Source organism: Mobula hypostoma, chromosome 10, assembly GCF_963921235.1.
Source record: "Mobula hypostoma chromosome 10, sMobHyp1.1, whole genome shotgun sequence".
Taxonomy (NCBI): domain Eukaryota; kingdom Metazoa; phylum Chordata; class Chondrichthyes; order Myliobatiformes; family Myliobatidae; genus Mobula; species Mobula hypostoma.
In genome coordinates, this window is record NC_086106.1 from 12,117,785 (window position 1) to 12,140,803 (window position 23,019).

General features: G+C 42.3%; 1 protein-coding gene across 1 annotated transcript in view; it reads left to right on the forward strand.

Annotated features, from left to right (window-relative positions):
• Positions 1 to 13,407, forward strand: part of hnrnpul1l (heterogeneous nuclear ribonucleoprotein U-like 1 like) — a 60,829-nt gene extending 47,422 nt beyond the window's left edge. The window contains exons 10-15 of the mRNA XM_063060003.1: positions 409 to 537; positions 6,095 to 6,263; positions 6,758 to 7,000; positions 7,971 to 8,107; positions 10,027 to 10,284; positions 12,500 to 13,407. Of these exons, the coding sequence (XP_062916073.1) occupies positions 409 to 537; positions 6,095 to 6,263; positions 6,758 to 7,000; positions 7,971 to 8,107; positions 10,027 to 10,284; positions 12,500 to 12,613 (1,050 nt within the window). The 3' untranslated portion in view covers positions 12,614 to 13,407. The remainder of the gene's footprint in view (positions 1 to 408; positions 538 to 6,094; positions 6,264 to 6,757; positions 7,001 to 7,970; positions 8,108 to 10,026; positions 10,285 to 12,499) is intronic.
• The last annotated feature ends 9,612 nt before the right edge of the window (positions 13,408 to 23,019 follow it).

Consider the following 23,019-nt stretch of genomic DNA (forward strand, 5'->3'; position numbering starts at 1 on the left):
AGTGTTGCTGCAAGAGAGTCAAAGGTCAGTTTGCAATAAATGCAGTGATGTTTTCAATTTTTTATTCTGCCACAGAAAACCGTAATACAGGTACATCTCAAATGTTGAATAATCAATGTGGGTAGGCTGAACTTAAAATGTTATTTGATCTGTGGTTTCCTAGAATGCGAAAAGTGAGGCTTTTGCATGAATTGCGAATTGTTTTCTTTCTATGGTGTCAGAAACTGGGATTGTAAAAAAAATAAAGGCTTGGTCAGTGACTGCAGAAGACGGTCTCATCTAATTGGTTTCTTAAAGATTGAGAAGCCCAATCACAGGACTGTTGCGCTGGTTCCAAGACAATGAGTCCTCACTGGGAGTGAAAGAATCCAGTCCTTTCAACTGCAGGCGTCTCTACCATTTTCACAGGTGATGGGGCTTCGACGTCAACGCAATTATGCTGGCCGTTGGGACGTCCTAATTCAGCAAGCTACCCAGTGCTTGAACCGTCTTATCCAGATCGCTGCTCGCAAGAAACGCAACTATATTCTTGACCAGGTACTGCTGTGCTTCCATGAATCACTGACACACTAGATGAGATATCTAAACTAGTCTGCATATGGAATTATAAAGTAATTATACCTCATCAGTAAACTAAATCTCTTGTAATATTTAATGAAAATGTTGTAAAAATTTAAAACGATTTTATTTCATTGCTTGGGGATCACATGAAAATCTTCACACCAAGTAAAGAACAAAAGTAAAAAAACAAGATTTAATGTTGTGCTGCTTAGAAAATAAAAGATCTGTGGTGAGTAAGTGATCTCCATTGTTAATAAGTTTTAAAAGAAAATGATTTTAAAAAAAAAGTAAAAGTAGTGATTGGAACTTTGATTATTAAATAATTGCTGTGCAGGTAAGTTTTAATACTAATGAACATTGGCTTTCCAGAACCTGCAAGATGGGCATGGTAAGTACTGGTCTAAAGAGCAGTCTTTGGGACAGGATAAGTGTAAGTATCCCTGGTAAGTACTTAAATGTTGTTTTGTCTGGGACAGATGCTCTATTGAAGAATTGGTGAGTAAAGGTGAGTATGTGGAGATGTAGTAGAGGTCAACAGAGTAGAACTTTTATCCGGGTAGTCCTTCAGGAGCTAGGTGACCATTTAAGTGCAACAAATGGAATCCATGTTATATTTTCAGGGAAAATCAAGCTTGGGGACTTAGCCATTTATTTTTTGAAATACAGCACAGATTAGGCCCTTCTGGCCCTTCGAGGCATGCCACCTAGTGACCTGTGATTTAACCCTAGCCTAATAACAGGATGGTTTATAATGACCAGTTAACCTATCACTGGGTGTGTCTTTGGACCATGGGAAGAAACTGGTGCACCTGGAGGAAACCCACGTGGTCACAAGGAGAACGTACAGATTGCTGTCATTTCCTCTATTAGCCTCATCCAATTTGGGTTGGTTTAAAAAAAAATATTTAAAGGAGTTGGCCATATTTCTCCAGCATTCTTACATGAAAAGAAAATTAGGTAGCTGAGATCTTCCATCTGCCCCGAAGAAATTCCAAATAATGCACTTAGAACTTGTAAATTTCATGTGTACGCTTGGTGTGATTGTTGCAGTTGATTACTGCAAAGGTTTTTTGATACTTCCTGCTCCTTAATTTCTGCAAACCAGATGGAAAAGTACCTTGAATTCTAAATGCAAATCAAGACAATTTTATGCAGGCTCAAAGATAGTGAGAACTTCCAGTGAAGATTACGTATATTAGTAAAAGTGCTTGAGTAAAAGGAGTTAATTATTTGTTTTACTTCTGATTCAATGAGCTCTTAATTATTGTGTAGTTTCTTATATATACACACAAATATCTAATCAGCCGATCATGTGGCAGCAAATCAGTGTATAAAAGCATGCAGACACAGTCAAGGGATTGATGGTGCCAGGCGAGTTGGTTTGAGTATGTCGGAAACTACTGATCTCAAAGTTCAAAGTAAAAATTATTATCAGAAAGCATACATATTACCACGTACAACCCTTGAGATTCTTTTTTTCTGCGAGTAAACATAACAAATCTATGGAACAGTAAATGTAAACAGGATCAATGAATAGCAAACTGTGCAAATGCAAATATAAACAAATAGCAATAAATAATGAAAGCATGAAATAACAAGATAAGGAGATCTTAAAGTGAGACCATCGGTTGTGGGAACACCAGAAATAGAATAGAAATCTCATGGGATTTTCACACACAACAGTGTCTAGAGTTGACAGAGAATGGTGAGAGAAATGAAAAAAAAAATATCCAGTGGGTGGCAGTTCTTTGGGTGAAAATGCCTTGTTATGGGAGAGGTCAGATGAGAATGTTCAGACTGGTAGGAAGGCGACAGTAACTCGAATAACTAGGTGTTACAACAGTGATGTGCAGAAGACTATCTCTGAACGTACAACAAGTTGAACCTTGGAAGTGGATGGCCTGGCCTGCAGCTGCAGAACATCACACCAGGTTGCAATCTTGCATTTATTAAAGTGGCCACTGAGTGTATGTTGCCAATAGTACAGGGAAAAGGAATTGGGCATCTTTGTGCCTGTTGAAAAGATGTCATGTTTGTTCTACACTATAAGCATACACTTGCAAATATGAAAGAACTTATGATTTCTAGTTTAGTATTCTTAAAATTTAAAGTAAAGAGGTGTTAATTGCCTGAGGTTAATCTGTGGAATTTTTTGCCACAAGCAGCTGTTGGAGGCCAAGTCATTCGGTATATTTAAGGCAGAGGTTGATAGATTCTTAATTAGCCGGTGCATGAAGGGATACAGGGAGAAGGCAGGAGATTAAGGCTGAGAGGGAAAGGGATAGCCATGATGAAATGGTGGAGCAATTGCAAAGGGCCAAGTGGCCCAATTCTGCTCCTGTATCTTATTACGGTCTCCATGAAGTCTATTTATGCCAAAATGTCAGCTATTCAAGTGGTTTGGCTGAAACGCTTTGCCCTTGGATTATGAAAGTACTACTTTCGTTTCAGATTAGTTTTAAATTTGGGTACAGCTTTCTAAAATTTCTGTGTTTCAAATGGTTTTAATGAATGCTTAGATAAAAACAAGTTCAATAAAAGTCTTCAGAAAGTGTTAACTACATATGTGGACTGAACTTGATTATTTTTGATATTTCAAAACTGTAAGTGATCCCAACAAAACATAATCCCCGGAAGTTAAGCAGATAGTAGTGATTCTGAGATTTTCTACAGAATAGAATAAAATGGAACTCAGCATGGATTCCGGTAGTGCTGAGGAAACGGAGAGTCTGCAGAGAGACTTGGATAGATTGGAAGAATGGGCAGAGAAGTGGCAAATAAAGTACAATGTTGGAAAGTGTATGGTTTATGCACTTTGGCAGAAGTAATAAACGGGCAGACTATTATTTAAATGGGGAAAGAATTCAAAGTTCTGAGGTGCAACAGGACTTGAGAGTCCTCATACAGGATACCCTTAAGGTTAACCTCCAGGTTGAATCGGTAGTGAAGAAGGCGAATGCAATGTTGGCATTCATTTCTAGAGGAATAGAGTATAGGAGCAGGGAAGTGATGTTGAGGCTCTATAAGGCGCTGGTGAGACCTCACTTGGAGAACTGTGGGCAGTTTTGGTCTCCTTATTTAAGAAAGGATGTGCTGACGTTGGAGAGGGTACAGAGAAGATTCACTAGAATGATTCTGGGAATGAGAGGGTTAACATATGAGGAACGTTTGTCCGCTCTTGGACTGTATTCCTTGGAGTTTAGAAGAATGAGGGGAGACCTCAGAAACATTTCGAATGTTAAAAGGCATGGACAGAGTGGATGTGGCAAAGTTGTTTCCCATGATGGGGGAGTCTAGTACGAGAGGGCATGACTTAAGGCTTGAAGGGCACCCTTTCAGAACAGAAATGCGAAGACATTTTTTTAGTCAGAGGGTGGTGAATCTATGGAATTTGTTGCCATGGGCAGCAGTGGAGGCCAAGTCATTGGGTGTATTTAAGGCAGAGATTGATAGGTATCTGAGTAGCCAGGGCATCAAAGGTTATGATGAGAAGGCGGGGCAGTGGAACTAAATAGGATAAAATGGATCAGCTCATGATAAAATGGCGGAGCAAACTCGATGGGCTGAATGGCCTACTTCTGCTCCTTTGTCTTATGGTCTTATGGAACATCAGCAGAAACGTTAAGATCTGTTATTTAAAGCGTGTGGGTGATGGTGTGAAAAAAGAAATTGTGAGTGATGGTCTTCTCTATAGAGACCGTTGGACAGGGTGGTGCTTGGTTTATCCATTGCACAGAAAGACTGAAATATGCAACCAGGAATTACTGTTATTTGTAGTCAAGTGGCATCTGAAGACAATTGCCGATGGAAGAATTTACACATTGTCATTGGGGTTCCAGATCTGAAGCAGTTACGGAAATTTTTGTGTACTGCAGAACAAGCCAGTCTTAAAAACCCAGAGCATTACTGCATTGTATCAGCCCCTGAACTGCAAGCAGAGCAAGCAATAACAAAGAGTTCACTTGTTTCTCTACCCAGCATTGTCTACTTAAATGTTACTCATGACTAACCATACAACAGAGTGCCCTGATAAAACTGGGATTAGTTTTCCAGCAAATTGCAGTGTGGAGGGTAATTACACAATACAAATTCAATGCATAAAAGAAAACCCATCACGTTCTGGCATTATTGATAGGCGAGCTACTTGATCACCAGCAGCGTATCTGGGACTAGTGTTGCTATTTAGTTCTCTGGAACAAAAAAGTGTCCAAACTGATATTTCTGAAACATATTTGGGCCATTTTCAGATACATTTGTCAAACTTGTGTTTGTTAATTAGCCAGTTGATGCTCTAAGGGAGTGATGCAGGAGGAGCACGTAATGAGTGACAATCATAAACAAGAGACAGTCTGCAGATGCTGGAAATCCAGAGCAATGTACACAAAATGCTGGAGTAACTCAGCAGATCAGGCAACATCTATGGAGATGAATAAACAGTTGATGTTTTGGGCCAAGACCCCTCCCCAGGACAGAGAAGGAAGGGGAAAGGTGCCAAAATGAAAAAAGGTGCCGGGAGGGGATGGAGGCTAGCTGGATGGTGGTAGGTGAAGCCAGGTCAGTGGGAAAGGTCAAAGACTGGAGAAGAAGGGGAGTGGACCACAGGAGAAGGGGAAGGAGGAGGGAACCCAGGGCGAAGTAATAGGCAGGTGAGAAGAGGTAAAATGTCAAGAGTGGGGAATAGAGGAAGGTTGGGGTGGGTAATGAGTGAGCTATCTTAACAAAATTACTTGAAGTATAATTGAACATGCTTTTCCTTTTTATTAATTGTTATTTATTTAGCATTTAAACTGTGAGCTAGTTGTATGCTATATTTTGTTTGGTCAAAATTAGATAGCTTTGAGGAAGGGATGCTTGTAGTGTTGTGCACTTTGCGTATTAGTAGTTGGGCTTATTTTGTAGCAGTTTGTTACTTACTGCTATTGGGTTGGAAGTATCAATAGAGTCCTTTGACAGGTGCTGGGATAGGAGATTAACATTGTCAATCAACGTATGTGATTGAAAGATACTGTATTTCAAGTTTTTACGTATTGCATGGTACTGCTGCCACAGACGGCAAATTTCATGACATAAGCTGGTGATACTACACCTGATTGTGATGTGATTTTATTTGAAAGATCAGATGCATTGTAAAATGTAGGTGTGGCAGTTGTTATAAATGATTGACATATCAGACAGCGACTGTGGACAGGGAACCGGTTAAGCTGGCCCAATAGAAGGCAAGAAGTTAACCATTAAAGTATTGGTTGACCTAAATTATGGAGCAGCAAGGAATCTTCTCAAACCTGATATTCAGTCTTGCACACAAGCCCACATTAGATTTATGTAATCATTTTAAAGAAAGTTCAGTACGGAGATTCCAAACCAAACGGTAAGTTTTCTTTTTGAGAGGAAAGGGGCAGAGGTGCCTACCCTGCCTGAAAGCTTTTGAGCTATGAGGGGTGAAAGTGTTTATTTCGTAATTTACAGGCCTCGTTGTCTGCAAGCCAAGCAACAAATAATAAACAATTTTGCCTCTTCTTTGTCACATTGCTAGACAAATGTTTATGGATCAGCACAGAGACGAAAAATGCGTCCTTTTGAAGGGTTTCAACGCAAGGCTATTGTAATTTGTCCCACGGATGCCGATTTAAAAGAACGGACAATAAAACGCACTGATGAGGAAGGAAAGGATGTGCCTGATCATGCAGTTTTAGAAATGAAAGGTAGGAATCTAGAAATGCAAATCCTGTTTTTTTATATATTAAAAAAACAGTTGGAAGGAAAAAAAAGTGCCAAGTCAGAGAGCTCTCTTCCCTCTCATCCTTATTCCGCATCAAACCCATTTCACCATCTTTTCCGTCTTTATCAGACGTACGCCCTGTAGACCTGAGGTCAGTACACTGAGAATGTTATGGGCATCGCCAGAATTTCTAAATTATGGGATGTCCATAACTGCGTTTTGATGATAACCAGTTTCCACATTTATGCCAAACAAATCTGCTTGGAAATTAAGGAGCAGTTTCCTGGAGGCCGAATCACCTTTTTGTTTTCTTTGAACACCGCTTCCTCCCAGTGACAAGTGGTGTTGGATCACTGGCGCCAAGGGCCCTCCTGCGCCAGCTCACTTTTTAATATTGCCAATTCTGGGTGATGCCATTAACTTCTCTCCCCACTGTGTCTTGTTTTCTCTCTCTCCCTCTCTCTCTCTGGCACATAGCGAACTTCACCCTGCCAGTCGTAGATGATTTCCTAGAAGACGTGACTTACGTCGAGCTTCAGAAGGAGGAGTCCGAGAAGCTGGTGAGCGAGTACAACGAGGAAGGGAAACGGGCCATCCCTCCCCCTGAGAAACGCTTTGACAACCGGTCTTCTGGCTTCCGAGGCCGAGGAAACTTCAACCGATTTGATAATCGTGGCGGGCAGGGATCTCGTGGCTTTAACCGTGGTGGATTCCGTGGAGGTTAGTAATTATAGCCCATGACAACTCCAGTTTATGCTGAACTCCTTTGGAAATCCCTCTGGTAATTTGTTCACTGCTCTATTTAGCACTTCACGATTTTGAAGAGAATTCTTAGGTGTGTCAAAAATCAAACTTACAGAAATTAGTAAAAATAGCGAAAAGATAAATGCCAATATTCACAAAATGATATCTACAAGAAAGCACAATAACATCTCCATACTTGTCCAGTGTGAACTCCTGGCAGCCCTTATCCCTCTCTTACTGAGGGCGAAAAGCATTTTTTTTTAAGACACTTTGACATACCATCTTTACTTACCAACAAAGTTAACTTAAGACTGTACATGAATTAGAAAATGATGCATCACATAATGCAGTTGCAATTATATTATAAAATAAGCAGAAGTATCTACCTTAAATACAGTATACAAGCAATATATGCACATTTACACATCCCCATTACTTAAGAATCCCACCGTGTATGGCAGAAAGGACACCATAAAGCCAACTTGATTTAGGAGCCAGTAGACGCCATGTGACTGCTGGGAAACGACAGTGAAACACTAGAATGCTCAACACAATCACACACTTACAGTTAGTACAAATAAAGTATAAAATTGAACTAAACTGGGTGTCTGACTCCGAATGTATGTAGCAGTGCGGGGGAAACCAGTCCGTTAATTATAAGAATATACTGGGGAAGACATTGAAGTGCTTACACTCACTGCAACGACTGCAGAGTGATAAGGCAATGTTTGTGTCTGAGTGAATATGCCTGTGTAAGGAATGCGTTTACTGAGAACAAAGCAGTAGGCTTGAAGCAGGTTATAGGTATCATTAGGTGCCAGAATTGGCTCATGGAACTGAATGACACAATCCTGTTTAACTTCTGCTAGGTAGTCTTTACTTTTTGTAAAGAGTATTTGCTCACCATGAATATGACCTGTCTGCCTTTTTATTAAAAAAAATGCAGGTTACAACCGTGGAAGTAACCCTCCGAACCGCTGGCCCAGCAACAACAACAACAACCGTGGCACCTACAATCGGACTCACAGCTACAACATGGCGCGAGCACCAACCTACAACAAGACCACCTATAATCAGAGCATGGTAATCACTGTCAAATGATAGAATGGGCTACTGGTACTGGGGGAGGGGGCTACTGCAGAAGATTGAAATAAGCTGCGGAGAATTGTAAACTCAGTCAGCTCCATCATGGGCACTAGCTCCCGTAGTATCCAGGACATTTTCTGCAAGAAGGTGGCCTCCATCATTAGGGACTCCCATCACCCATGTCATGCCCTCTTCTCATTGCTGCCATCAGGAACGAGGTACAGAAGCCTGAAGGCACACACTCAGTGATTCGGCTTCTTCCCCTCTGCCATCAGATTTCTGAATGGACATTGAACACTACCTCACTACTTTTTATTTCTATTTTTGCACTACTTACTTAACTATTTAATAGTATATGTTACTGTAATTCATAGCTTTTCTATTATTTAATGTATTGTACTGCTGCCACAAACTTAACACATTTCACGACATATGCCGGTGATTCTGAATAAGTAAATGAGCTGGAAATGAGGTTCTTCCCAATTTTTACTGAAGTGGAGTCAGCAGCCTGCCTGCAGAATTTCTGTCATCTACATTAATATCTGAGAACATGAAGAGAGCTCATGTTTATACATAATATAGAAAAGTGTGGTAAGAGAAATAGTCAGTGTTTCAGGTCAGCTGTTGCTAATTTTTCTTCCCACATCCTGCCTGACCTGCTGAGTATTTCCAACATTTTCTCCTCTTAATTTGCAGCACCAGCAGTTTTTATTTTTCTCAATAGTTATGCAGAGTTTTTTGCATCTTCAAGGGAATTTCAAACTGTTAAGTTCCATTGATTGACTTTTGGTGTTTTCACTGTTCTTGGAGGACCACCTAGCAACCAATTTCTCTCAACTGAAGCAAATTATTTTTTTTACCTGTAGAGTTTAATGGAGGCACATCACCTGGTGTATGCTCAGCAGCCATCAACATCATGTTCACCACTGCAGCTTTTCATCATTACGTCACAGAAGTGACAGCCAGGCTGTGTCCATAAGACCATAACACATATAGTCCTGTGCAAAACTCTTAGGTGCATATATAACTAGGGTGCCTAAGACTTTTGCACAGTACTGCAATTGTCAACATGGAGAGGAGAGCGAGTTTATAAGTCTGGCAGAAGCAAAGGATGTTGGGAATGGTGAGGGTGGAGCGCCGCGGGAGGGGTGTGGGACAGGTGGCAGAGGAGGAGTGCTGGGGCGGGGAGTGGCATGGATGCGGACCCATCCAGCCTGGAGGCACCATCATATAATATGCCATCATTGCTGATTTATTTTTCTCCACTCAACCCCATTCTCCTGCCTTCTAATCAAGAGTCTATCAGGCTCTGCTTTAAATATACCCAGTGATATCATAGCTGCCCATGGCAATGAATTCCTCAGATTCACCACCCTCTGGTTAAAGAAATTCCTCCTCATCTCTATTCTAAATGGACGTCCTATTCTGAGGCTGTGCCCTCTGATCCTAGACTCTTCCACTATTGGAAATATTCTCTCTACATCCACTTGATCTAGTCCTTTTAATGAGGTCTCCCCTCACTCATCTTGTGAGTACAGGCCTACAGTCATTAAATGCTCCTCACTCATTAACCCTTTCATTCCCAGGTACATTCTTGTAAACCTCCTCTGGACCCTATCCTTTCTTACATGTGGGGCTCAGAACTTCACAGTATTTACTGCCGTGTCATATATAGCGTTGGGCTTGAACTAGATAAACTTCATGGAACTAGAAGAATGTTATTTGACTTTTGATTTGGCCTCTGGCAGCCATTTGGCCCATTAGGACTCCAGGAAAGGTCTTCCATCCACCTGTCCAGCTGTACTAAAGGGATATTTACCCAGGTTTAGAACATCTGTGTGTCTATAGTACAAATGGCATAAAACTGAAGCAACTAAACCTGCAGCAAATCTTACCATGTTTCATACCCGCTTCAGCCAACGCCAGTCGCGCCGACAACGACACCGGCTCCTGCGCCACCTCCGCCACCACCAGCACCGGCTCCTGCACCACCAGCACCGGCGCCAGCTCCAGTGACGTATGGGCAGACCTACGGCCAGGGCTACAATCAGGCATACAATCCTAGTTACAACTATGGCACCTACAGCAGCTATGGGAACTACAGCCAAGGCTACACTCAACCCCAAACTGCCACACAAACCTACAGTCAGCAGTATCCAAACCAGTACCAGCAGGTGAGTTCCTCCAGCCTTGCATTTTCTGATTGTTGTCACATTTAATATGAAATTAAAGTCAGGGTATAAACAGGCCAGAAATGGCCTGCTAAGATTCTTGATGAGGCATTGTGTAGGCTCTGTTTTGGAGGTACTATGTCCTTGAGATAGATTGTGTTCAAATGTAACTCTGTGCCTGTTAGGCGTTGGCTGTTTATGTTGATAGGGTGGTAGAGAAGGGCATGGCTTTTTGCCACAGAACATAGAAGAGTACGGCACAGGAACAGGCCCTTTGGCCCACAATGTTGTGCTGAACCAGCTAAAAATAAAAAAAAACGAATCCCTTCTACCTATACAGTGTCAATATCCCTCCATGTTCCTCACTGTCATGGGCCTATCTAAATGTCTCTGAAATGCCTCTAATTGCCTGCTGGTGGTGTAGCGGCATCAGCACTGGACTTCAAGGCGGTGGTCCTGAGTTCAAATTCGACCAGGTCCCAACCTGGGCAGCGACAGAATCTTCATGGAAGAAAGGCCTGGCAATCTACTTCTGTAGCTTGCCATGAAAAATCTCTGGGCAGCTGTACTATCCATAGGGTCGTCATGAGTCAGCAATGACTTGATGGCTCTCAGCAATGACAACATTTGTCCCTCTCACCATACCAAGCAGCTCATTCCAGGCATCCACCACTCTCCGAGTAAAATACTTACCCCTCACATCCCTTTGAAACTACCTTTCTCTGCTTCAGTGCACACCCTCTGGTGTTAGACATTTCTATCCTGAGAAAAAGATAATTCCCTGTTTACTCTTTTCTGTGCCTCTCATAATCTTATAAACCTCTATCAAGTCTCCCCTCACCCTCTGCTACTCTTTTTTAAAAAACAACCCAAGTTTGTCCAGCTTCTCATGATAGCACATGCCCTCTAAGCCAGGCAGTATCCTGGTAAACCTGCACCCTTTCCGAAGCCTTAACATCCTTCCTATAGTGGGGCGACCAGAACTTATGAAGAATCTCTGCCTGAAACGTCAACTCTTTATTTTTCTTCATAGATGCTTTCTGACCTGCTGAGTTCCTCCAGCACTGGACTCCAGATCTGTAAAATCTCTTGTGATTTTGCCTTTTATAAGTTGTGGCATTGAGTTCAAGAGTCAGGAAATTGCGTTGCATCTTTATAAAACTCTGGTTAGACTGAATTCAATTCTTGGTCGCCCCTTTGTGGTAAGGATATGGTGGCTTTGGAGAAGGTGCAGAAGAGGTTTGCAGGATGGTGCCTGGATTAGAGAGCATGTGCGAAGGGAAAGGTTTGACCAGGGGTTCCCAGCCCCTTTTATGCATGGACCAGGACCATTAAGCAAAGGGTTCCTGGACCCCAGGTTGGGAACCTTGGACTAGAAGTTGATAAGGTTATGAGAGGTATAGGTAGAATACATGGGTTGAAATATCTAATACTGGAGGGCATGCATTTAAGGTAAGAGGGGGTGAATTTAGTTATTGAGATGCAGGCTCTTCCAGCCCTTTGAGCCACACTGCCCAGCAACCCCCGATTTAACCCTAGCCTAATCATGGGACAATTTACAATGACCAATTAACCTACCAACCGGTACGTCTTTGGACTGTGAGAGGAAACTGCAGCATCCTGAGGAAACCCACGTGGTCACGGGGAGATCATACAAACTCCTTACAGACAGCGTGGGAATTGAACCTGGGTCACTGATACTGTAAAGCAGTGTGTTAACCACTGTGCTTTTACAAAGCAGGTGTGCAGGGCAAGTTTTATTAACTCAGTGCCTGGAATGTGCCACCACAGATGGTAGTGGAGACAAATATGATGCAAGTTTTAAGAGTCTCTTAGATAGGTACATGAATATGCAGAGAATGGAGGGATATGGACAATGTGTAGGCAGAATGAATTAGTTATGTTAGATATTTACTTGTTTTACTTAGCTCAGTACAATGTCATGGGCTGAAGGCTCTGTTCCTGTGCTGTGCTGTTTGATGGTTTATCATGCCCAGTCTCCTAGAACAGGAATTCCTGACCTGGTGTCCACAGACCCCTTGGTTAATGGTAGGGGACCATGGCATAAAAAGGTTTGGGGAGCGCTGTCCTAGAGGCATTGTCCTCAGCCAACTGAATGCTGGCTTTAAATATTTTTTTTTAGAGATGCTTTTGAAATGTCTCCCAAGGTCTGCAAATGCAACTCAGGAGTATGAATGTAACTTTGTTTGTTCTGCAGTACGCTCAGCAATGGAGCCAGTATTACCAGAGCCAGAATCAGTGGAATCAATACTATGGGAACTACAACTACGGGAATTACTCAGGAGGATCGCAGAGCTCCGGCACGCAGTAGAACCAATGCTGAAGCTATTATCCAAACCATTTTTTAAAAGATTAAACACAAAATAATTCTATGAGCAGTCAGTTGTAAAAAGGTTTTAAAAGCTCTGTTTGGGTGTGTGATACACCTCAATTTTCTGGCATTTTGTGTCATATAGTAGTAGTAATTGTAAAATTAAAGAAAAGATGCAAAAGAAAGAATCAAAAATTTAAGATTCTGAGATGTTTAATGTAATGACGTCTTTTTAGATTTTTATGTAACTTTTTACTGTCAGTAAGCTATTTTGTCAAGATAACTAATGACAAAACTTCAAAAACAATTGGGTGACACTTTGAACATGTTAACTTTTTTATATAATGTATAAGGTTTATGTCTGCTTGTGCTTTTCTGTTGAGTCTGTTTGAAACCTGCTTTTGTATCTGGGATAAAGTTAAGAGTTAACAACCTTACAAAGCTTTTGGTGTTATTGCTCTCAATTATGTCTTATCAAATTTTGTGTTTGCGTGGTATGTAATTAAGGGCCCAACAAATTATTTGGAACATTTTTAGTATTGTATTGACATGAAGTGACAAGGAATGTTCAGAACTATCTCTAAAACTGCAGCAGCTCCAGAATTTGTACAATACTAAGACAGGAAGTCACATCACTAAACAAACACTCCATATTATGTACAAACATAAACACTTCACAATATCTCTCAGGCAGTTTGCTTTCTATCACTTTCAGTTTCGCCAGTAAACTGAAAGAATTGTCTTCCATCTCTCAAAGTTGACAAAACATTCTGTTAATAAAACAAATCTGCCTATCTCTCAGTTTGGGCTGTTTTTTAACCTCACTTGCTCTACTTAAACCTCTGTTTTGGAACAGATGTGTGAGAGGTATCACTCAGTCCTAGTGAAGGAAATGGATGGTTGACTTGGCTCATTGTCTCCTGTGGAGTTGTGCATGTGACAGAGCCTGTAACTCCATCCTTTTGTCTCGATTTCATTGTAGTTAATCAAAACAAAGAACCTAAATTCTGGAAAGTATAATGTGTTCAGCAGTTCCTGAGCACGATTGTTGTGTTTGTCGAACTCAGCCTCTGAATTCCAATCCGATGCTCAAACTGTTATTCTCTCTCCCTGTATGAAACATGGAATGGGCAAAATGGCTTCCTTCTGTGTTGGATGGTTTTTGAAATGGGAAGTTGATGTACTGTCTCCGCTTAGGATGCCTTGCCGATGGAATTTTTGGTTACATCAAATTACAGCCACTCCTTGAGGGTCGAGTTTTATCCCAGAGAATGAGAAACTGCTTGGCTTTCCCGAGGTGAAGAAGCAGTGTCTGAATAACCTGCTGAACGGCACAGACCAGGGTTATTCCAGCTTTGATTCAGATCAGTACCTGGTTAGGTAGGCACTCTACAATTAGATTTCTGATTTCTTAGTTCGAATTTAAAGTTAAATGTCAAATTGGGATCTCAAAGGTAAGTAAATGAGAGTTCTAGGAACCACGATTGCTTTGGGAGGTTGTGAAAAGTGGTGTAAAAGGCTGGATCTTTGGTTCCTATTGATGCTACGTTGGTCACATTCTGTGGTGCATCTGTCACGGTGATAAGAAAGTACACTCACCGGCCACTTTATTAACTTCAGGAGTGGAACCTGGTGTGCCCTTCTGCTGCAGCCTGTCCACTTCAAGGTTCGATGTGTTGTGTCAGGGGTGCTCATCTGCACACCACTGTTGTAATGTGTGGCTGAATTGCTTTCGCCTTCCCGTCAGCTTGAACCCGTCTGGTCATTCACCTCTGACGTCATTAACAAGGCATTTTTGCCCACAGCATAGCCACTCGCAGGATGTTTTTGTTTCTCACTCCATTCTCTCTAAACTGTAGAGACAGTTGTCCGTGAAAATCTCAGCCGATCAGCAATTTCTGAGATACTCGAGCCACCCTGTCTGCCACCACCAATCATTCCACTGTCAGTCACATTTCTTCCCCATTCTGAACCTCTTGACCATCTCTGCTTGCTTTTATGTGTTGAGCTGCTGCCACACGATTGGCTGAATAGATGTTGCAGTAACGGACAGGTGTACCTAATAAAGAGGCCACTGAGTGTATGTGTGTAGTTGGAAGGAGATGAGTCACGAGGGGCTTAAACAAAGGGATCCAGTGGGAGAGATTTATGCTAGGTACACAAAGTGGTCTGCCGCTCTTGGTGGCATTAAATTTCATTTTAACATGAGTATAAACATTGTTCATCGTGTTACACTGTAAACGAAGGAATTGAATTTTGTTTTCCATTAGTCGCTGTGTATCAAAATGGCTGATAAATCTCTGAAAAGACTAGTTATTGCCAAGAGTTTTATCCCAGTGGTTTTTTTTAGTGCGCATGTTATATGATCAATCAATAGCAGTCATGAAAATGCTTATGTACTGTCAGGCTGTTGACGTGGACTGAATGCTTGATAGTCAGAATGTTTGCTTTCTTGCTCACGCCTGCCGTTTAACTTTACGTTTGGTTAAGTGCTGAAGTTGTTGCTCTGTGATTATGTTGGTGTTTTGTTACACTGCCTAAAACTAAACAATGTCTCAGCAGAAATAATCATTAAAAAGTACATTTTTTTAAACTCAGCATATATTGTTTGCAATTAGTGTTTTACAGCTGATTTCCACCCCAACCCCCAGTCACCCCCCAAATCAGATGGCCTCGTGGAGCATTGAAAATGCTTCGTGTTTAGTGGAGACCGGTTTGCTAGCTGGCTATTGGAGCTTAAGCATCATATTCCTGTGTTCAGAGAAAATGCTGGAGGATTTTGGCAGGTCAGGCAGCCATCTGTGGCAGAAGAGATCCCCTCTCCTCCCCCTCCCTCCCCCCCTCTCCTAGTGAGAGAAGGGGCCTGTTGAGATGTGGAAGTGTTGGGATGGGCACTAGTCTTTGTTGGACTCTCGATCATGGTCTCTTTGGGGAGCTTTGCTGTGCTTGCATGGTGGATGGTGGGACTGATGCTCTGCTGAAATAGGTGGGGGAAGAGGAGGGGGGAGGGTTAATGCTTTTGCTGCTGCTTGTGCATGGGGGGGGTTGGTGTTGGGGTTCTTAACATTTTCTCTATCATTCATTCTTTGGGGTTTTCCAGTTTCAAGGAAATCTGCAGACAGTAAGAATTGCAGGTTGTATATTGTATACATTCTCTGATATTAAATTGAACAATTGGAAAGGAATGAACAGTTGGCGTTTTGGGCCAAGACCATTCATCAGGACTGGAAAGGGTAAAGAAACCAGAACAATAAGGTGGGAGGGGGCGTTGGGAGCTCAAGCCAGAAAGTGATAGGAGTGGGGAGGGGGGAATAAAGTAAGCTGGGAAGTGATGGGTGGAAAAGGTAAAGGGGCAGAAGAAGGAATCTGACAGAAGTGGGTGGACTGTGGGGGGGGGCAGCTGGGGAAAGTGAGGCGTAGTATTTTAAATGTGTATTAAACCCTGAAAATGGCTCTATATTTGTGCTGGTGGGGCACTTGTCTCTTGTAATCAGACCGGAGTGTTGCTGCAAACAGTGGCAACCTGAAGGCTTCACAATGCAGAGACACAAAGCCAGCACATTTTCCCAGTCAGTTCCTTGACACTGTGACTTGTCCCATTTTTGGTTACTTATGAGAGCAGTGTGACTGTTCCTGCTTTTAAGGTGTGAAATGTATCACAGCCCTTACTTGCATTCACACGGCACTTTTTTACATTTTTAGGGTCCCACAAAGGAAATAGTTATAATGCATACAAGGACATAGAAGCAGGAGTGGGCCATTTGGCTCCTCTATCCCTGTTTCATTATTTGCTAAAGTCATAACTTATTTTTTGCTGTCATGCAACTTTCTAGTGCTGACTGTGTATTCTTATATTAAAGGAAACAAGCTACCTGAATATACTCAGCAACTGTTCGAGATAGAACTCCAAAAGTTCACTAAATTCTCAATGAAGAGATTTCACATATTTAAATCGGTGGTAGCATCTTTACTAGGGAACTCATTGCTGGTTCCAGACACCACAGTCAGGCAAAGCAATTCAAGTTCAATTTTTTTGTCATTCAACCATTCGTGTATACAGCTAATTCAGTGTTTGCCATCCTTCATTAGCCTAATGCCCCCATAATTGCAGAGGCATGACTGAGGAGTTGGCCAGAATTGATTGGGAAAGAACATTGGCAGAGATGACGGTACAGCAGCAATGGCTGGAATTTCTGAAGCAATTTGGAATCCCAAAGAGGAAGAAGTATTCTAAAGGAAAGATGACACAAAACTTGGCTAACAAGAGACGTCAAAGCCAGTATAAAAGTCAAAGAGAAGGCATATAATAGAACAAAAATTAGTGGGAAGTGAGAAGATTGGGAAGCTTTTTAAAAACCAACTAAAGGCAATTAAGAAGGTAAAGATGGAATACAAAAGTAGTCTAGCCAATAACATTAAAGAGGATACCAAGTTTCTTCAGATACATAAAGTGTAAAAGAGAGGTGAGAGTGAATGCTGGACCACTGGAAAACAATGCTGGAGAGGTGGGACAAGGAAAAGGTGGATGAACTGAATATGTATTTTGCATCAGTCTTCACTGCGGAAGATACTATCAGTATGGTGGAAGTTCCAGGTGTCAGGGGTGATGAAAAGTGTGAAGTTAGTATAAATAGAGAGAAGGTTCTTGGGAAATTGAAAGGTCTGGAGGTAGGTAGTCGCCTTGACTAGATGGTGTACACCCCAGATCTCTGAAAGAGGAGCTGAAGAGATTGTGGAGGCACTAGTAATGATCTTTCAAGAACCACTAGATTCTGAATTGGTTTTGGAAGGCTGGAAAATTGCAATATCACTTCACTCTTCAAGCAGGGAGAGAGTCAGAGTAAAGGAAACTATAGGCCAGTTAGTCTGACCTCAAGGGTTGGGAAGATGTTGGAGCCAAATACTAAGGATGAGGTCTCAGGGTACTTGGAGGCACATGATAAAATAGGTTGTAGTCAGCATAGTTTCCTTAAGGGAAAATCTTCCCTGACAGATCTGTTGGAATTCTTTGAAGAAATAACAAGCAGGATAAATAAAGAAGAATTGACTAATGTATACTTGGATTTTCAGAAGGCTTTTGGCAAAGTGCCACATATGAGGCTGCTTAACAGGCTACGAGCCCAAGGTATTACATGAAATATTCTAGCATAGATAAAGTAGTGGCTGATTGGCAGGAGGCAAGGAATGGGAATAAAGGGAGCCTTTTCTGGCTGGCTGCCAGTGACTAGTGGTGATCCACAGGATTCAGTGTTGGGACTGATTCTTTATATGTTACATGTCGAGTCAGTTGATGCCTTTGCTGCAAAGTTTGCAGATAATATGAAGATAGGTGGAGGGGAAGGTAGTTCTGAGGAAGTAGAGAGGCTACAGAAGGACTTGAGTGGGCAAAGAAATGGCAGATGGAATATAGTGTCGGGAAGTGTATGATCATACACTTTGGTAGAAGAAATGAAAGGGTTGACTATTTTCTAAATGGAGAGAAAAACTTGAAAAAAGGTGCAAAGGGACTTGGGAGCCCTTGTGCAGGATTCCCTAAAGGTTAATTTGCAGGTCGAATCTGTGGTGAGGAAGGCAAATGGAATGTTAGCATTCATTTCAAGAGGACTAGAATATAAAAGAAGGGATGTAATGTTGAGACTTTATAAAGCACTGATGAGCTCTTGCTTGGAGTCTTGTAAACAAGAGAAAATCTGCAGATGCTGGAAATCCAAGCAACGCACAAAATGCTGGAGGAACTCAGCAAGTCAGGCAGCATCTATGGGGAAAAAAGTGCAGTTGATGTTTTGGGCTGAGACCCTTCGGCAGAGGTATTGTAAGCAGGTTTGGACCCCTTATTTTAGAGATGATGTGCTGAAACTGGAGAGGGTTCAAAGAAAGTTCATGAAAATGATTCCAAGATTGAATGGCTTGTCATATGAAGAGCATTTGATGGCTTTGGGTCTGTGCTTGCTAGAATTCGGAAGAATGAGAGTTAACCTCATTGAAACCTATTGAATGGTGAAAGGCCTTGATAGAGTGGATGTGGAGAGGATGTTTCCTGTGGTGGGAGAGTACAAGATCAGGAGACATAGCTTCAGAATAGAGGGGTGTGCTTTTTACTGTGGAGGTGAGGAGGAATTTCTTTATCCAGAGAGTGGTGAATCTGTGGAATTCTTTGCCACAGGCAGCTATGGAGGCCATGTCCTTATGTATATTTAAGGCAGAGGTTGATAGATTCTTGATTGGTCAGGGGATGAAGGGATACAGGGAGAAGGTAGGAGATTGGGGCTGAGAGGAAAATTAGATCAGCCATGATGAAATGACAGAGCAGACTCGATGGGCCAAGTGGTCTAATTCTGCTCAAATATCTTATGATGTTATGGTCTAATGGTCTAAAGCACTTTCATACTTGCCAATGCTTGATGGTTTTTAACAAGTATTGAAATATCTGGTTCAAGTTGTGGCAACAAAAGCCTTAAATTCCCATGTATAACAATGTCCAAGCAGTTTCTGGTTTTTGTGAGTATATGGTTCACTGCACTGAAGCCTCGTTCAACAAGGTTGGAGGATGGAAATGAAATGAGCATTTTGGCTCTTCTCCAAAGACCAGGAAACTTTATATGACAGTGTAGCATCATGCCACACAAGCTGACAGTTTTGAAAAGCATTTTTGTTCTTCATTCTGTATTTTAATAATTTCTTCTTGCAAGCTCTCTTCCTGTTCTTCTACCTTACAAAAGAATGGATTAATTACCCAGTCCAGAGTTTCTAATCATTCAAATCCTTAAATCGATTCTGAAAATCTTTCTTCAGTGACTGCAAGTGTAATCAGTACTCTTGCAAATCACTGTCTGTGAAAGACAGTGCTGTACTTTCCATGCAGGGAAACTGTGAGAACAATCTTTTCTCAATGTTTTGCTTGTATATTTCCAATTTTCTGATAAAAGTGGACACCACACCTTTTCCTGGGCTAAATTGAGATTCTCACCCTGCAGTTGCATATTTAGAATGTTCATTTTGTCATAAAGATCGGTTTGCTATGCCACATCTCTGTATCGAAGTTCAATCTTATTTCCCAAGCTTTTGTCGACTTTGAGCAAAAATTCAACCAGTGTCAAAAAGATCAAGCAAAAGTTTTAAGCAGCATCCTTTTTACCTTTTTACCGCCAAAGCACTGCAGTGCAAAAAGGCAATCTCTTAATCGTTGTCTTGGCATAGCTGATGAAATATTTTGCTATTTAATAGGTGAGCTTTATTGATTGTAGATATTACAAGAGCCATGCTTGAAAAAAGTCACTGGCTGAGTTTTTTGGCTGTGAAATGTTGACGATGAATTACACAATGGATTGTGCAAACAGACTTGGATTTTGCCACCAAACCATCATGGCGACCTGTCATATATGATACTCCATCCGTTGCACAAGAAATCATGTTCCTAATTGGAATACTTTTATCCTCAATATACATTCTGAGCTCAGCATAGATTGATTCTCCATTGATATTTGTTTTTAACTTTTTACAAAAGAGAATCTCTTAAACTTTTCAATTTTTGATAAATATGCATATGCCATTAGCAATATCTCATTGTCTCGCACAATTGACTCATTCAGTTTTACCCCAAATTGTTTTTTTTTTTGTTTTTGTTGCTCTGTGCATAGTTGATACTCCATGTCTCTGCTCTTTACGTCAATAAGACGAGCTACAGGGTTATTGCTTGCTGAAATTGATCTTACAATACTAGCATCCATTTTGAAAACAGTGGTGAGCACTTCTGATATAGCAGGCGTTATTAATCTTTCACCAGTTCTATGAGATTTTCCACACTTTGCTATCATTTTGGAAATGTTATAAGGAGCAATGAGACCACTATCACGGTCATTTTTTAGCCATCTTTGCAAATAACTGCAGTTTGCAAAGCCTTTCAAATGCTTCTTTCGTCTTCTGGAACTGGGTAATACCATAAGTAGCCTTTTCAAGGTGTCTTTTACGGAAGTTTTCCTGCAATCTTGATGGCTTCATGGCTTCATTAGACAGTATGGTATTACAAATAAGACACATGGGGCATCGCTGATCTGACGGGAACGGAATAAAACCACACTCCAGGTATGTACTTTCTGTAGTTTCGATTTTTAATCAGGATTAGAATTCAAGGCTTCACCACGTTCAGACTCAGATCGCGCCGTATGTACTTATGATCTTCAGCAGGGCTAGATTAAAATCAATTACCACAAACTGAGAATGCCTATCGGCTGTTGACGACAGCAGTCAGTTGACACGGATGGAACGATGGTAGGGGCATGCAAAGGAACGGCGAGGCGAAGATGAAGACGATCACAACAGTGAAAATTACATTGACAAGGATTCATATTGGAATCTGAATGTTAGTCGGGATAGTTCGGCAAGCTACTATTCCAGTTGGCGAGATTGACCAATCACGTAAGGCCTCACATCCCCAGAGATGGTCCTTGACCACACAGGAAGCCGAGATCACTTTGAACAACTCGAGAGGAATCCTCGGGGTCGGCGGGTTCACTGGTTGGCTCCACTTCACCGATCGGTCCGGCCAGCGCTGTATCATTGCACGACCTGTAGAGAAACTTGAGAGGGTTTATTTGACTTGTCAAGTGTTCAATTGCCTTAATTTGTCCCGTGCCGCGAGCCAAGGGGCTCTGTGGGGCATCCCGGTTGCTAATTTATGCATGCCCTGTTTTGTTGGTAAGGTCGGATGAGATTGCTTAGCTTCAGATACGTTGTGATGATGAGTGCTCACCTGTGTTCCTCCTGTGTTCCACAGCCTCATCCTTCTTTTTGGGAAGTGCCTGCTCTACCTACCCGTCAGTCAGGTCCCGTGTCTCTAGTGCCTCTTACTGCCCCCACCCCCAAGAATCTTGAACACGATTCCACCCGCAGCTCCCGATGGTTTCCATTCCTCGTACCACCTCTGTTGCGAATCACGGAGCTAAACGAAATAACTTTGCTCTGGGACCAGGTTGCAGAAGCGGTACGCATCACAACGCATAAAACATTAATGCAATAGTATTAACATAATGGAAAAATATTCTGTAGGTGTACAAGTTGACAGTGCATATACAATATATAATTATATATAAAACCGTATAATGCTACTGGTGATTTGTACTGGCTGGTAGCCGGGTGTTCAGAAGTCTCACAGCCCGGGGGGTTGAAGCTGTCATCCACCCTAACAGTCCTCGTTCTTAAATTCTGACAGTTTTTATATAGACATCCGTTAGTCTTGTGAGACCATGGGTTTGCGCCTTGGAAGGTTTCCAGGGCGCAGGCCTGGGCAAGGTTGTATGGAAGACCAGCAGTTGCCCATGCTGCAAGTCTCCCCTCTCCATGACACTGATGTTGCCCAAGGGAAGGGCACTAGGGCCAATACAGCTGGGCACTGGTGTCGTCACAGAGCAATGTGTGGTTAAGTGCCTTGCTCAAGGACACACAACACGCTGCCTCGGCCAAGGCTCGAACTAGCGACTTTCAGATCACTAGACCGACGCCTTAACCACTTGGCCATGCGCTACACCATTCTGACAGTAAGATGTCAAAAAGATCGTGGGGCGGATGGGAGGGATGCTTGCGGAAGGTTCTGTGAACGCAGTGTTTCTGGTAAATGTCCTGAGTGGTGGTGGGGGAAGGAGAGAGATCCTGGTGATTCTCTCAACAGTCCTCAGCATCTGTTGCAGGGTCTTGCAGCCAGATGCCGTGCAATTCCCATTTGTCATACAGCTGGGTCAGGACATTCTTGGGGAGTTGGGGGTCGTGGAGCCTCGCTTGACTCAATCGCCTCAGGAGGTGGGGGTGCTCCTGTGCTTCCTTGACTAAAGAAGTGAGGTCATCTGTGATGCGCACTCCAAGGAACTTGGAACTCCTGACTTTGACGGAAGAGCCATTGATGTGCAGTAGGGAGTGGCCAGCCTGCATTTGTCCATAGTAATCTCTTTAGTCTTGGTCTTCTTTGAGACCCAAGTTGTTTTTGCATCAGTCCACAAGCTGCTCTCCCTCCTCTCTCTACGCCGTCTCTTTGACGAGTCCAACCACTGTTGTGTCATTGGCGAACTTGATGATGGATTTAGAAGTGCGGCCCTGCGTCAGCTTTACCAATGGGGGGGGGGGGTGGGTGTGGTGGGAAGCTCCAGTACTCCGTGTGATGGAGATGGGGACGTTGCAGCCAACACGGACTGTCTGAGGTCTCTCCATTAAGAACTCCAAGATCCAATCGCAGCTGGAGGTGTTGATTGTCCAACAAGGACAGTTTGCCCGCCAGCTTTTGACCAATGATCATACTGAGCGCCGATCTGAAGTCAATAAACAGCATTCTCACATAGGAGACTATTCTCCAGGTAGGGCAAGACTGAGTAGAGGGCAGAGGCTATTGTATCATCAGTGATTTGGGTGATAGGGAAACT